Source organism: Gossypium hirsutum, chromosome A10, assembly GCF_007990345.1.
Source record: "Gossypium hirsutum isolate 1008001.06 chromosome A10, Gossypium_hirsutum_v2.1, whole genome shotgun sequence".
NCBI classification, from domain to species: domain Eukaryota; kingdom Viridiplantae; phylum Streptophyta; class Magnoliopsida; order Malvales; family Malvaceae; genus Gossypium; species Gossypium hirsutum.
The window spans coordinates 36,730,180-36,746,500 of record NC_053433.1 but is presented as its reverse complement, the minus strand read 5'-3'; the positions used below and the strand labels follow the sequence as shown (position 1 = coordinate 36,746,500).

The 16,321-nt window shown below is 28.2% G+C and overlaps 1 protein-coding gene across 1 annotated transcript; it reads right to left on the bottom strand.

The window, feature by feature from the left end:
* Positions 1–942: 942 nt before the first annotated feature.
* Positions 943–13,139, bottom strand: LOC107896063 (calmodulin calcium-dependent NAD kinase). The gene is made up of 9 exons (XM_016821211.2): positions 13,009–13,139; positions 12,716–12,916; positions 12,024–12,247; positions 9,558–9,619; positions 3,377–3,589; positions 3,174–3,303; positions 2,253–2,569; positions 2,012–2,156; positions 943–1,277 (listed from the first exon to the last, which is right to left on the bottom strand). Exons 1-9 carry the CDS (start codon positions 13,016–13,018, stop codon positions 1,026–1,028), a joined length of 1,554 nt encoding a protein of 517 aa, XP_016676700.1. The 5' UTR covers positions 13,019–13,139; the 3' UTR covers positions 943–1,025.
* Positions 13,140–16,321: the final 3,182 nt, after the last annotated feature.

Sequence of the window (16,321 nt, the reverse complement as noted above, 5' to 3'; positions counted from 1 at the left end):
ATTATTGTAATTCAATTATTTTTTTTGATATTTGAGAAATAATATTATAATAAAAATGATTTTTACCTGTTTATTTCTGTTAACTTATTGTAGCATTTCCATAACCCTATTTTGGTGGTGGATACGGGTTAGGGGTGTTACAATTTTAATAAGGATTTGAGTCACATAACTCTAACAGTAACCATGTCTTTACTCCTTTCAAGTGTTGTATTTTCATTGAGTGAGCTTTCTCATTGCAATATCTACCTTTGAGAGGTATCTTTAATCCTTTGTTCTTATTTCTCGTCTTTGTAAGGGTTTGCATAAGGTTTTTGGGCAGAAAACCTTAAAGGAAGTGGCTCTATCTTTCCTAATGAAAATATGGTGTTTTGTAAAGGTTAAATCTTGTCCTTGAAAGGTTCAAACCTAGTGAATTTAGGAAATCTCTAGTTGTGGAAAGCTAATGTAATGGAAGTAAGCAATTTAGGGCTAAACCAATATAAATTTTTGAGTCTCCATTGTTTGCCATATTTTTTAAAATTTTTAAAACACCAACTCACCCCCTCTTCAGAGACGAAGCCAGAACAATTTTTTAGGGGGCCAATGAAATTTTAATTTTTTATAATCTATATCTTTATAAAGTTTAAAGGATTAAATCAAATTTTTATAATTTTAGGGGGGTAAAGTGTAATTTTACCTTTACTAATTTAAAATTTTTAAAAAAATTGAGAGCCTAAATAACAATTTTTCATTTTACAGGGGGTCGGGGCCCTACCAACCACCCCAAATTCGCCTCTACCCCTCTTGGTGATTATTGAGCTTAACACTTCTAAAGGAATGTTATTGCATTTTGTTAGATTTATTATTATTTAAATTTAACCTTATAATATTTTATCTTGATTCCATCAGTAATGATAAATTTATTTTTCCTAAGAAAAAGAATATTCACAATATTGATCAAAGAGAATGTTTTTATAGGAACTCTGATACTTGTAAGTTCTAATAAATAATCAATTGAGTTAACCATAAAGGCTACGTTATAATTGTTATTGTGTTTCATTGTTGCCTGAATTTTCGATTCTTTGAATGGGAGCTTTGAGCTCCAAAAGTATGCCTGGTCTTGAAGGGTTTAAAACTATGTCTTTCCAAATCGAAGTAGGCTCGTCCAGTGAAGTTGGTTCCTCGTAAAGCTCATATATAGACTCAGCTGCTGGGTTCAATTTGCTCACATTTGTCAAACATTTAATTTCATCTGGGTCTGTCAATAACTTGTTTTCTCCATCTTTCCACGCTATCAACTGCATTTGTTTTACATATAAAAGTACACCTTAAGACAAAAGAAAACACAAATTATACATGTACAATGGTCTACGTATCCGCCTAAGCATGCAATTCCACCCATCCCGCGAACCCCATTTTTTAATATTGTAATATATTATTCTATTCTATTTTTATATTTATATATTATTATTTATATTACATAAAAAATAAATTTATAATAATATATAATACTTAAGACCTTTATGTTTAAATTTTTTGTGGAAAGAAAAAAATATTCAACATTAAATTAAAAATAGTATTTAAAAAAAGTAATAAGTAATTTAAAATAGAATTAAAACTTAATCATCTCGTTCATATTAAGTTCAACTGAATTTAAAAAAGCATATCATTTACACAAACACAAATTCTCGCTAAAGAGTAAGACTTTGTTTCTCATTAAAGTTGAAAAGGACTTCTCAACCTTGATTTTAAAAATTAAAAAATTAGTTAAACTAAACCTTAATTATAAACTGATGTTTTAAACTAAACCAAAATTTTTAGCTTTTGAAAACTGTTTTTCAATGAATTTATTTTTTTATCTTCCCATTTATTCTTTTATTTTATAAAATTATGTTTAAAATTAATATTTTATCCTCTCAATAGTTTTTTTTAACAATAATGATAAATATTATTAAACTTTTCAAAAGAAATTTAAAAAAAAAATCACAACATTTCGAAACCTCAATAATAAACTAATTGTAAGCCATTTTACCTTTGGGGGACCTCCCAGAGCGTTGGTGCAATAGAGTCTGGCATTATCGACAAGTTGGCAATATATTGGAAATGCACTTGCAAACATTTTATGCGATTTTAACTGCGATTTTACCCTCACTGCTCTTTTCACCATTATAGCTCTCCTACAAAATTCCCAAGCCCATATATAAATTTATAAATATATATATGTATGTATATACACCAATAATTAATTGTAAAAATGTTGGTCTGCCTTTTACCTTATTCCCCTAACAACAGCTAGATAAGCGTCACAAACCACCCCAACAAGTTCTATTCTGTATGGTTTCCTATGTGTCTCGTCAGCATTTTGTTGTTCTTGGACCTGTTCCCAATAGTTCTCAATAATGGTGCCATCTTCATCAACTTTGTAGCCAACCCCCATCCGGTATTGGTGTTTCTGAACATTTCGAGCCATGGCAATCGTCTGCTCCACAAATGGCTCCCATGATAATGTTCCATCCATTACCACATCCCGGCCTTCATTCAATGCTGTCACTAGCAATGATGATGCAGCATCAGTCGAGGATTGATGAACCTGATTATATTTATATACAACTAAGTTATTAAATAAATAATCATTTGCTTAATTAAAAGTTTTAAAGTAAATTATATCATTAGTCACTAAATTATGAGTAAATTTTCGTTTTGATCACTTAACTATTTAAAAGTTTTTATTTCAATCATTGGGCTGTTAATGATATATGACTTTCTCTATTCGTATTGCCTACACCAATCAAAAAGCTCTATTTTCGTTTCTTTTCTACTGTTCAATGTTTTTTCTTCCATAAAACAGTTTTAAACGTCACAAATTTATTTATCAATATTTAAACAATTTTTCTCTTCAATATTCAACACTAATCGTCAAATTGACTTGGAGATAAGGTATATTTTTCTACTTGTCGAAGGGTACTGATGCACTGTATCAATCCTTGAATCAACCCTTAGAGCTCGCTAACTGAATTTTTTAAAGAAAAATAAATTTAACAACCCAATGACTTAAATAAAAACTTTTAAATAGTTCAATGATTTAAATAAAACTTCTCAATATTTACCAACCAAATTATAATTTTTTTAATGGACTAAAACAAAAATTAGTAATGGTGTAACTTATCCAAAGTTTTAATGGAAGAAATGTTTACTAGTTCAGCTGTTTGAAGCATATCATGGTGGTGACCCCTAGAGGCGAGAGCTCTAAAAATAACATCAGTTTCTTTGAAAGCATCCGCCTCTACCACCACCGCATTTGCGGCCGCTCCTCCCCAAAATGATCTGCAAATTATACTCAGCAAGTATCATCATTTTGAAGAATTAAAGGAGGGTAGGTAGGTGGAGGTGGTCTTACTCTTTGAGTATATCTTTGAGAACGGTGCTTTTGCCAGCACCCATACCACCGCCCATAAACAGGAGGACGGGGCTACTGTGGGCCATTGGGACCATTACATCGGTGTATGTTGAATCGTCTTCCACACGTCCAATGGCTTTCATCTCCTCCACCAGCGTCGAAAACACCCGTGTCACTTTTAAATCCTTAGTCACCCTCTCAAATCTCTTATTTCTACCAATTTAACCATTATTTTTATTAAATTAACTATAATTGTTATGGTAAAAGTATCATTAAAGCTCTTAAATTAAGAAACATATTATATATTGTTATTTTTACGCAAAAAAAAAGCTAAAGTAATTCCTATGCATTAAATCAAAAAGTAAATTGATATTTTTATTAAAAATTTTATCCATTTCTACAGTTAAAAGCTTATTCCTATACATTAGAATGAGGTACATATAACATGCCACATATAAATGTTTAATTATACCATCAACCATGTTGGAACAATGTAATTTTTAAAAACTTAGGCATATTCTCGATTGGTAAAGGTAGAGAGTTAAATCATAAAATTACAATTTTATATTATACCCCATGAGACTTTTACAACGGTATATCATATGCACAAAATAGTTGAGTGGTGAATGAGAAATTGATACTCAAAATAAGCTACTTATGAATATTTGTTGAGGAAAAGAAAAGCTTAAATCCCACATTGGTTAAATACCAAATGTGATATATGTATATAAATGAGAACCTTCTTAAAAGATTATTAATGATTAAGCTTGAAATCTTGTTTCATGTAAGGGGCACAAATCCAAACCTATTGGGGTTTGGGCACACCTACACGACATAGGTGACGTGAAATGTTGGGCTCAATAACGACTTGCAAATTTTTTAAGCCCAACATGAAATTTGTTTTTCTCAGCAAATGTTATATAGAATCTATTTTAAAAGGACATATATCTTGATTTGATTTTATTCAAATTGATTTAAAGGCTCCTTTAATGCATATTTGTATATTTATTCATGAAAATTTCCACAATCCTACCATATTGAATGTCTATAAAAGACTAAAGAATTCTATAGAATTTTTTTATACACACACATTGAATTTTATTTTGCTCCCGAAAATTCTTTTCTTTTTCTCTCTATATTTTCATACGTTTCCATGGTAGAGGAAGGTAAGATCTGTTCTTTGATCACTGTAGTGGTACTACTGCTTCGATCATCTTGTTGTTGTATCTCGGGAGACAGTCGACCAACATTTCTCCAAGTACCATAGGAGCGGTCGAATCTATCTTAAGAAAACTATGAAAATAGATCTCAACATCTAGTAAAACTCGATTCCCTTTTATGCCTTTTTTTTTCAGAACCTTGTTTATTTAATTAATGTTTTAAATAAATACAAATATTTATTTAATTTTTTAATTTAAATCTGGTGTTTTTACATAAAATAAATATTTGGTTATATAAATATTTGCTTATATTAAGTTATTTTATTTGTTTATATAATTATTTATACTTATATTTGTTGGCTAACGTGTTTTGTCCAACAAGCCATACTAGTTTTAATAGTGGAAATGGATGAAAATTTTAACATAAATGATTAGTTTGCTCTTTGTTCTAACATGTAAGGACTAATTTACTCATTTTTTGAATAAAGAGAATAAAATACAAATTGACTTATCTTACAGAAACTTTCATTATACTTTTATTTAATTATAATCTAAATACTCAAAATCAAACATCAATCCATATTTAATTTCAACAAAATAAATGTTCACCACAACCCACAAGCTCGATTCACCTAAATAATTAAATCTTGAAAACTTATGTTGAACTCTACCATTATCTAAGTTCTGGACTGAGCAGTCCAAACTATGAATAGACTTTTATAGTTACTGCCAGTACAAGAAAATTCTCAGACCAGATGCGTCAAAATAATGATATTTTCATTTAAATGTTTTTAATGCATGATTTGGGACATTTATTTACTTATTTTTACTAATGATATGATAAGTATAAATTAAAAGTTAATATGATTTGCCAATTAGGTTTTATTTTTATTCACAAACGTTGAGATTCTTAGGTCTTAAAACTATCCATATTTATGTTTTCAGGCTTGTCATGTTGGGGAAATCAGAAATATTGGGGCGGGATATTAATATAAAATAGGCATGTTAAAAGTAGACACACCAGGACCATTTTAAATAATGTATTTTTTAAGTTTGTGATAATTTTTATTATCAAAATTAGACCTACTTTAAGTAATGTAATTTTTAAATTCTATATAATCTTAATCATCAAAATAATATTTTAAAAAATAAAGTAAAATAAATACTTAATTTATATTAAATACTATAATTATTTAAGCATTAATTATTTTATTAAATTAATATTTAGTTATACATTATATTAGTTTATCAAATTAAACGAAAAATGTAAATAAATTTTATCATAAAAAAATTATAAATTTAAAAAAAGCTAAATTGAAATTTATCAAAATCTAGAAAGGTGGTCCCTTCCAATTCTCCTAAGTCCGCACCTGTTGTCGTGTGAATTTGATAGGTGATTATACTACATTTGTACTTGTAGTTAATATGACTTATTTGTATATAAATTAAAAACTAAAAATTATTTAAATGTATTAAAAATAAGCTAATATACTACACTTCTCATTTTATTTAAATAAGCTTTTATTATTTTAGTTTTCTGATAATAGCTTTTATAATTTTATTACATTGAAATAAGCCATAGACTTTAATCGGTATTCAAATAAGCACTTAACTTTTACTTATTTCTAAGCAAGTCACTTTTTAGTAGACCATTATCTCTTCTATTGTGTCTTTTAAATATTTAACATTTAATATTATTAAAAATATTACATGATTAATTAGTTATATATTTTTTTAATATAACATTTAATTTACTTTTATGATTTTTTAGTTCTCTTCCCTCAAGTCAAAATGATTAATAAACTTTACTTTTCCAAAAGAAAAAAAAAATAGTAGGGTATGCTGGATATATTATATGCAGGTCTAGTAATGTCAATTACTCGATATATCTTTATTAATCACGTGATTCTCTTGCATTGGTGAAATCCGGTTAAAGTTGTTCTGGCCGGGTAAAATAAAAATTTAAGTTGGTTTTTTAGGTTTGAACTTAACCAAAAATTAATTCTAAAATTTTATCTAAATTCGATTCAATTCGTTTGAATTAAATTTTTATATAAAAATAAATTTTAAAATATAATATATCAAATATATTAAAAATGTTAAAAAATATATACTTAAATAATACTAATATGTAAGTATAACTTAGTAAGAAAATATCGATAAAATAATAGTAAAATAAATAATAAAACAAGAATTATATAATATTCAAACAATAACAATAAAATAGTAACAATATAATAACGAAATGATAGCAAAATAATAAAAAAATTAATGACAAAACAGTAAAAAAAAGAACAACAATTTTTTTTTTATAAATTCAAATCAAACCAACCTAAACAAAAAAAGTTTACCTTAAATCTGACTTTAGAAAATAAATATTATTTTATTTTATTTAAATTTTAAAAAAAAAAATTATATTTTTATCTAAACTCTTACTTTTGAAGCAACTCTGCAACTCTGACTATTGGGTTCTGATTTTGGGCATTGAAAGACTGCAAATAATTTCTCTTTTTCCTTTAAAAAGTTCTTTCTCTATAATAGTAATAAGATACGGAAGAGTACAACAAAGGACACTGACGACTGACCACATACCTCTTTTGCACATATAATTACACCAAATTTCAATTTATATATTAATTTATCAGAATTTATATAAATTGTAAAAATAATTTTAAGTAAAACACGAAAAATATACTATATATAATTTTTAATGACAATGACGGAAAAGTTAATTCCCCATTTATTAGATGAGTTATTATTTACCAAGCATATCAATAAAAATGCTTCTTATTTTTTGAACCCTTTTTTTTTCATCTTTAGGTTGTATTTCGATGAGAAATTTAGAGGTGGAAGGATTTTTATATCTATTTATGTTTTTTTACTTTTTAATGAATTTATTTGGATAAAATTAATGAGTAGTTCAAATTCAAATTTTACTAAGTAATTTTTGTTTTTATAATTTAAAAATATTTATGGACTAAATAGGATTCAGATTGAATTCGTTCAAAGTATTTAGGCCAATTTAAAAAAGGTAAATTAGGGTTCGGTTTGAAATTTGTCTAAACTCGACTAAATTTAAGAAAGTTAAACCCGAACCCGACCTAGCCTGCCTATATTTTATTTTTATAGATTTTGTTTAAGAATATTTTTTAAAAAAATATGATACAATAAATGCATTAAAAACGTTAAAATAAATTTTTTTAACACATTAAAAAGTATTTATATTAAAAAACACTACCATAAATATAATAAATATATTATTGTATTAAATATAAATTTTAAAATTTTATATTTTAGGTTGAGTTTTTTTAGGTTTTGGATAATATGTTTAATTGTTCTAGGGTTAGTGATTTGATATAAATATATATTTATTATTTAACATATATAATTAATATAATTATATTTATAATATAATATATTCGGGTTAAGCCAGGCTAAACTCAAGCTAAAAAAATCTTGGCCAAGACTTAACCCATATAAAAAATAGGCTTTAAGTTTTATCCAAACCTAGTTTCGTATTTTTATCAAAACCCTTCTAAAAAGACATTGAACTTAAGCAAATGAGCTAACCTATAACCAAGTCTAGTACAACTATATATACAAACCTACCATTAGATATCAGTTTATTTAACTTTATATATATATTATTAATATTAATATTAAATATTCTTACAAATCTAATAATACACCTATTGCATATTTTCATACATATATTTAATTTTTCTTTTGTACAACATTATTCTTGCTTATTAATCATATTTCTCTCCTAAAAAAATCTAAATTTTCTTTTAAAAATATTATTGATATAAAACAATTATAAATAGAAGCATTCTGAAGGATGAATTTGAAAATACTTTGATTTCAAATTTCTTTTAAAATCTTAAAAATTAATAAATTTATGGTATAATTATTATTTATATTTTCATATTCACCTAGCCTGTTATGGATAATTTAAAAATATTTTTCGTCCTTATTCATAGATTAAGGAATTTTTTTTTAAAAATAGATTATGTTATGTTGAACAAAATAATTAGATATTAGATGTCATGTAGGCAAAAGAAAACCTTTTTATGTAAATAGATATATATATATATATATAATTTATTCCATAATGATTATTCTAGAAGTGGTAAAGAATTTGTATATAAAGTTTATTAAATACGTGTTTAATCTTTAAATATATGAATTTTAGTTATTTTATTTAAAGATTATATTAAAAATTAAAAAAAGACAAGCGTATTATCATAATAACATTATTTATAATCTAAAAGAAAAGATATCGTAGTGTTTTTTCAACTCGTAACATCAATCCAACCAAAGACATAAATGACTATATTGATATTGTTTTTTTGATACGATAATAAGGGTGAGAATGAAGATAACATGATTCGAACCTATACAAAACAAGTGTGTAACCATCACTCCATACAAATTAAGACATTTATATTATTTTTATATGATATTTTATTTTAATTGTTTTCTCATATTATTCTATTTATAATCGTACCTTGCATATAATGTTTGGTTTGATTTGGTTTATTATTTTATACCATGTTATATTTTAATTATTTTCTTATATTATGTTGATAATCATAACGTCAATATTTCATATATCTTTATAATTAAATTAATGTATTTTTAAGGGAATAAATGGATCACGATCGAGATCAAACTTGGCTGTCTAAAAGATTTTTTTTAATTGAAAATTTCATCATCTTTATTCTTTTCAACCCTACCAGACAAAACCATCTTGAGTTATGATGGAGCTAAAATATTTTTCTAGAATAAGCTAAATTATTTAAAAAACAATAATACAGAAGTATTATATGGATTTGTATTTTATATATTCAAAATGTCAATAAATTAATTGCACATTATCAAAAATGAAATAAATGGATTTATTTTGAAAATTTTTAAATAATGTGTTATTATTTAATTTACTAACAATGCAACAATGCACTAAAATATATTATCTCAATATATCAAATATTAATTCATAGGAAATGGAATTGAAATCTCACCTTGTAGCAGCCATTACAAAGTTCTTTAGCTTTGTTTCCTTGTCAGATTCAACTTTCAAAACCTGCCATTATTCATACAAGTTCATTAAATCATTAATTAACTAATAAAAATTATCAATTGAATTAAGTTTTGAGTGGCAAGGTTCTAATAGGTGGAGGTGAACGTTCAACTGAATCGAGTCGAATCAAACTAAGTAAAAAAACTTTGAAGTTAATTGAGTTGTTGAGTCCTATTCTATCATCCTAACTCAATTTGAAATTTTTATTAAATCAAATCGAGTCGAATCGAGTGAATTTATTCGAGTTAAATTAAAAAATTAAACATGTCAAATTAAAATCTTGTTACTATATAACAAATTCCATATTAAATCATATAAATTTGAAACCATATGTAACATCCCAAAAACTGGCCTAGAAGAAATTGCGTTTTGAAACCAAAAAAGGTCATTCCTCGATTTGAGTTTAGACTTTGGGAATTTTTGACAAGTAAATTGATTTGGTTTAGTGGTCAAGTATTCAGGGTATGTGTGTGAGGTTATGGGTTTGAATTCGGTTTAAATTTTATTATTTTGCTTAAACTCGTACCTTGGAATATGTGGTTTATAAGTTAATTGTGTGCAATTGATATTAAGAATGAGCCGATTGATTTAGTGGTAAGGCTTTAGTTTACCATTTGGTCTTGTGTTTAAGTCTTAGAAAAAGTTATGGAGATGTTTTTGCTGAACTGCTTTGTAGGGTATTTTATTGTAGTTAAAATTTCCCCAAAACAAAAATTTCTTTTGTTGTTCATGGTTCTCATTTGTTTTTTTATTTTATTTTTTAACATTACTTTTGGCTTCTTTTTTCACCGTTTCGATTTCACCATTTCAAGTTCATTTCTTTTGCTATGTTACATTATGCTGATTCTATACGAGATATGACTTCTCCTTTTAGTTCAATTCGCGGGCTGGTAAGTTTGATTTAAGTTCTAGTGTCAAAAGTTCTTTGACGTAACTTCAATTTTAGAATGTTAGTTTTTAGCGATTTGACTATAAGTTAACTATTTGTTGGACAATTGCTTGTCGTTTAGGGATGGGAAATCATCCTTATTGCTCCTGCATCGAGTTCGTATCAGATGGGTGCCGAAATCCCTCATTTGCTACGTTTTCAGTCTTCAAAAAACGGGACTGTCGACATCACACGGCCAGGGACATGGTTTGTGTCTAGGCCGTAAGAGCCACATAGGTAAGGATATGGGACACACGCCATGTGAGCCATACAGGCAAGGATATGGGCGTGTCTCCAGGCCATGTAACTCACCGTTTACGCTTTAGAACCACATGACTAAGGATATGGGCGTGTGCCCAGGCCATGTAAGCTACACGGGCAAAGGCATGGGCATATGTCCAGGCTGTGTGGCATAGGAATAGGATCCGAATCTTATTTTTGAAGCCATGAGTGCTGCTCAACAAGAGCACTGACCTCCACAATGTATTTATGATCTAAATTTGATTGTAAGAGGATTATCTGATGCTTTAAACTGATATACGAATGATATATGCGATATCTGAACATGTTAGATTGATGATGAACAACTTGTGATCTGTACGTATATCAGTTATGTTTGAACCTAAGTGAGTAGGATCCTTCAGAACGTAATGCGCTATTGTCTATGTGTGCGAATTATCAGGTACGATTTGTATTCTGTTAAGCTTGTTAGTATGCCTCTACGTTACTCTGTTGATGAAGAGTATGCGATATCTGAACATGTTAGACTAATTGTTACTGATTCTGATTTATAACCATGTATGTGACTTCATGACAAATCTGATATGGTTCGTTGAGGTTTGATAAGTCTGTTTTACAAAACATGGACTCCCATATTTATTGATTCTATTATTGAGAGATAGCATGACTTACATACTCATTACTCCGATTTTGCATAAGCATGGCATGGCACATTGCATGGGACTTGGGTTGAAGTAAAAGGAGGAAGTTTCTGGCAGTTTAATGATTTGCATTATCTGGTGGTTTATCCACACTTCTGTTCCAACAGTTTGACTACATTATAATAGCTTGACTACTTATATTTTGATTGATAGTTTAACTGCATATTGATAAGCAATTGTTGTCGGGCAACTCGGGGTGGCGGGTCATCATTGCCTGGGCAACCTAGGATAACTTCATTGGTGTGTTTGGATGGATGAGTTGGTGTAGATTCCAATATATCATACTTTTTTTTTGTTATTTTTTGTAGAATAATACTTCCCTTTCTAGGCTTAAAAAACAGGCTTATTTCTTAGGGTTATCAACTGGTAGATCAGTCAGCATTTGTTTGCTACGATGATTTTTCAACTTCATTATGGAGCCGTGCAATTTAACTTTTTGTTTTTTGTTTTTATAAAATAACATGTACTATTAGGAATATATGAATTAATTTTACTTTTTAAAAGAAAAACAAAAGTTTATGGAATATAGAGTTCAAACCTGGGTTATCATATCAGAAGCTCGCCTCCAGTGAAAAGCAAAATAACAAAGGATGTATCTTTCAAACTCTTCCATCAGCTTTACGTACAAATTCTCAGCTTCTGCCTCATTACCAAAATATTCGAACATCTTTATCTCACACTCTTTAGGGTTTTTAAGATAATTATGAGCCAATTTGCACAACTTCGGACACTCGTTCGCATCTTTAATCCCTAGTTGCCTAGCTGCATTAACCCAACCAGGGCTGAGAAAAAAACCTGATTCGAATAGAGATATTTGGACGGTTTATAGAATACAAGTTTAAAAAATACAGTTATTCAAAACTTAACTAAATTCTATTTTTTATTTATTATATAATTAATTTTAATTTTTTATGATATAAAAGTAAATATTTTATATTAAAAATAGTGAAAATAATTTTAAAACTTTTAGAAAATTATTATTATTTTTTAAATATTTATAAATAAGAACTCAAAATTTTATCAAATAATAATTAAAAACTATAAAACAAAATTCATTTTATCAAAAAAGTCTAAAAAATTTAAATATGAAAAATAAAAAAAGAACTAGAGAAATTAAAATTTCTAAAAATTCCGACAGAAACAAGTACACATCGCCCCTACCCAATATCATAGAACTCCATAAATATTGGGAAAGCAAAGCTTGTAATATAGTATTATTATATACATTACCAACGTAGTGGGAGAATCTTTCCAGGTTTCCAACACGGCCGGACTCGGTCCTAACTAACAGTGGAACAATAATACTTTGATGATCTTCCTTAACAGCTTTACTCTTCCTCCGGTTGTAAGCTGCGGCGGCGGCGGCTACGACCACGCCGATGAAGAAGGCGGCGACAACGGGAGTTCTGAAGGATTTTCCATGGCCGTTCTCTGCAGACACATTTTTAACCCAAAAATTACAAACAATTTTACCTGGAAAAACTAAAGAGAGTGGAAAATAATATAATTAGCTATGCTTTTACCCTGATGCATATTTTCTTGTTGTTTGTGTAGTTGGAAAATATAAAGAGGAGTAACCAGAGAATGGGAAAATGAAATGTTGGGTTTGTTTTTCTTTGGCCAGAGAAATCTGGGTTTCGGTTTTGATTGATAGTGTAAAATGGAGATGATTTTTATATGCACAATAGGTCAATACAAGACAACGTCATTAAAACTGGAAAGCGGGTTTATGTAGTTGTAATTTTGTAAATTTTAAATCCATATATTAAACTCATTAAATCTTAGCATTATTATCAAAACTGGAGTCAAATTATTACTTAATTAGCAATGATATTGTTGTTAAGACAAAACAACTTAAGCATATTAAAGTTTGTTTATCTTCTATTTAAAGGGTGAAAAAAGATTATAATTGATTCTAAACCTTGTATCACAAAAAAATCTAAATTGGAATCTAAACTATTTAAAAGCATATAATAAGGTAAAATGTTTGAAAAACTCGGTTTAAAAAAGGATTTATGTCACAATGTAAAATTAAATTTTTTTAGCAATAAACTTTTCTTAAAAAGTATCTGTGCTTTGTGCGAGGCGGATCTTAGACATTCTCGGCTTTCAACCAAACAACCTTCTCTACTATTCTTATACTATGGATCACTTCGAGTGAGTTTGAACAATCACGAATCAAACATAGAACCAGAAACAATCTCTTACTTTCAATAGGAAAGTAATTCTCTCATAATAGAAGCAAGTAGAATTGTTATTTCCCAAAAATAAAATTTATTCTTAGAAAATAAATTTTTCATAATTTTCGGGCAAAATAACAATATCTCAAAATTATGTATTTTTAGTTCTACCAATGTCATCTATTTATAGGGAGAGATAGGAGAATCCTAATTAAATTAGTAAAAAAAATACTTATTTGATAGAAAAACTAGTCTCTTAGTTTAACTAGAAGAAGCGGGTACTAGGGTGTGCCCCCCTCATATGTATTATGAGGAAATTTTGAACCTCCTGTATTGGGTCTAATTATACGTTCTTATTGAACTTTTAGTCCAATCTTTATAATTTAATCCAGCCTAATACATGTTTTTCTCTTCCCAAAAAAAAAAATTTATTAAATTACTTACTTAATTAATTAAATTAAATTTAAATAATTTTCTCAACCTAATTCTAATTCCGTTAAAGTCACGATAACTTTACCGTAAGAGAATTTATAAAAAATACATTTAATTTCCTTATTCAACATAATCACAATGATCAAATAATTTAATTTCATTTTCGAACTTCAATTATTTGATTTAAATAATAATTCGAAAAACTTAAATTAATTCTCAAGTCATTTCTATACTAAGTGAGAAAACACATTGATTTGTGAATATGACACATTTTCCTAACTGTATCATTTCCATCCATTTATGTTCATTTGGTTTTACATGCAATTCATTTTTGGTTTCAACAAGCTAGCGGAGGGACCAATTGGAAATATGCGATCAGGACTCAAATGATTTATACTTAAGTTCTAGCTTTTTGCTTATTAATTATAAAATCATTTAGTCACGAAGTCATTCTACTATAGTACCATGACCTAGCTCTCCCTAATTCTATACCATTACGAAAGCTACTTAACCAGTGTTTGTCCAATAACCTTGTCAGAAGTGTGTTACCTTCATAGGATATCCTTAATCTCTTTGGGATAAATTCATTCACCCAATATGATCATATTTTATCTCATAATAACTATTACATCTTCCTTTATGAAAAGTTAATTACTATCAAATAGTAATCAAATCATTTATCACAAAGACAAATGATCTGTGACCACATTTAGTTTTAATCTTTCATGTTATACTAATAAGAGGATATCATTTACCCATTTCTTGGGCTATGAATTCCACTATTGTGAATGGTGCTACATACTGCAAAATTTGTATACCTAATGCACCAGCTTTCGGTTCCTTATCAATATAAACTCAGGCTTTTACTTACATCAAAGTATACGAGTCACGCATACAGAGTCCATCATCCACTCAAGATTAAGGTATGACACACCATAAATGTCACAAATGAATAAATTCATAAACAAATTTAGGATCTCTTCTACTTGGGTCTAGTCTAATGTACTGTCAAATTAGTCAGTCATATCTATGTCTTTATCTTCTAGTAGTCATCCGCTTTGATGCTTAAGACAAAGCATCTCCCCAGTTGGACTTGATGGACAACATATTGGTCTTTCAATTAGTTTGCTTATTTCTGATTAGACTAAGGACATGTTTTGGTTTATCTAGTAATACAAGTTGTCTTTTCGTATTACAATCCAACCATGTAACACCGTTTAGTCTTAGTTAAACGTTAGATAACCAATGAGTCAATATTTGCTTCCATTTTGTTTTACGTATAAAAAACCATTGATGATAATGTACAAAGAATATTAATGTAATTAATGGATATTTTTATATCAATTTGTTTGAAAAATGCAAGTGTACATGATGAAAATACAACACTTAGGACACTAGACCAAACAGTCTCTCACTTGCCTTAGTGAAGTAGATGAGTCATGTTTTGCATTCCTATACCCTTCATATATTTTTCAAAACTCTTAGTTAGTAGATTCTTGGTAATGTCAACAGATGCGATCTTTGACTACATCCACTATTCTATCAATCACTATCATCTCCCTTATAATACTTTTTATCAATGTGTTTTGTCCTCATATGGTTTCTTTGGTGTTTAGCTATTTTCATACTGTTATAGTTGTTGGATTCAGTGCTCTAAGTGTAGGATATTCATTTGTATATTTGTAATTTTTTCAAATACATTGGTTAAAAAAATTATTTATGAATTACATTAATATATTTTGTATGGCGTCCTCATGTCGTTTTTGCATATAACGCAAAATAGAAGCAAATATTAGCTTATTGGTTCTCTAATGTTTAACTAATATTAAACGATATTATATGGTCGGATTGAAATATAGAAAGATGACTTATATTAGTAAATGAACCTAAACATGTCCTTAATCTAATCAGAAATGAGTATACCGTTTGAAAGAATAATATGTCATCTTTCAAGTCTACACTATGGACCCGCCTCTTGGGACAAAACACAGCCTGATGCTAATTTCCTTGAATCCCGATAAATTTGGAAGTTAGAATTAGTATACCGATACGAGTAAGATCTTTTCTGGAATACACAAGCATGTAATCCCTCATTCTCTGTAAATACTTCAATATATGCTTAATTGCTTGTCAACATCTTAGACTTGAATTCACTAATATCGACTCACCAACCCTACTATGAAACAGATATCTGAACATGTACACAACATAGCATACATAACAC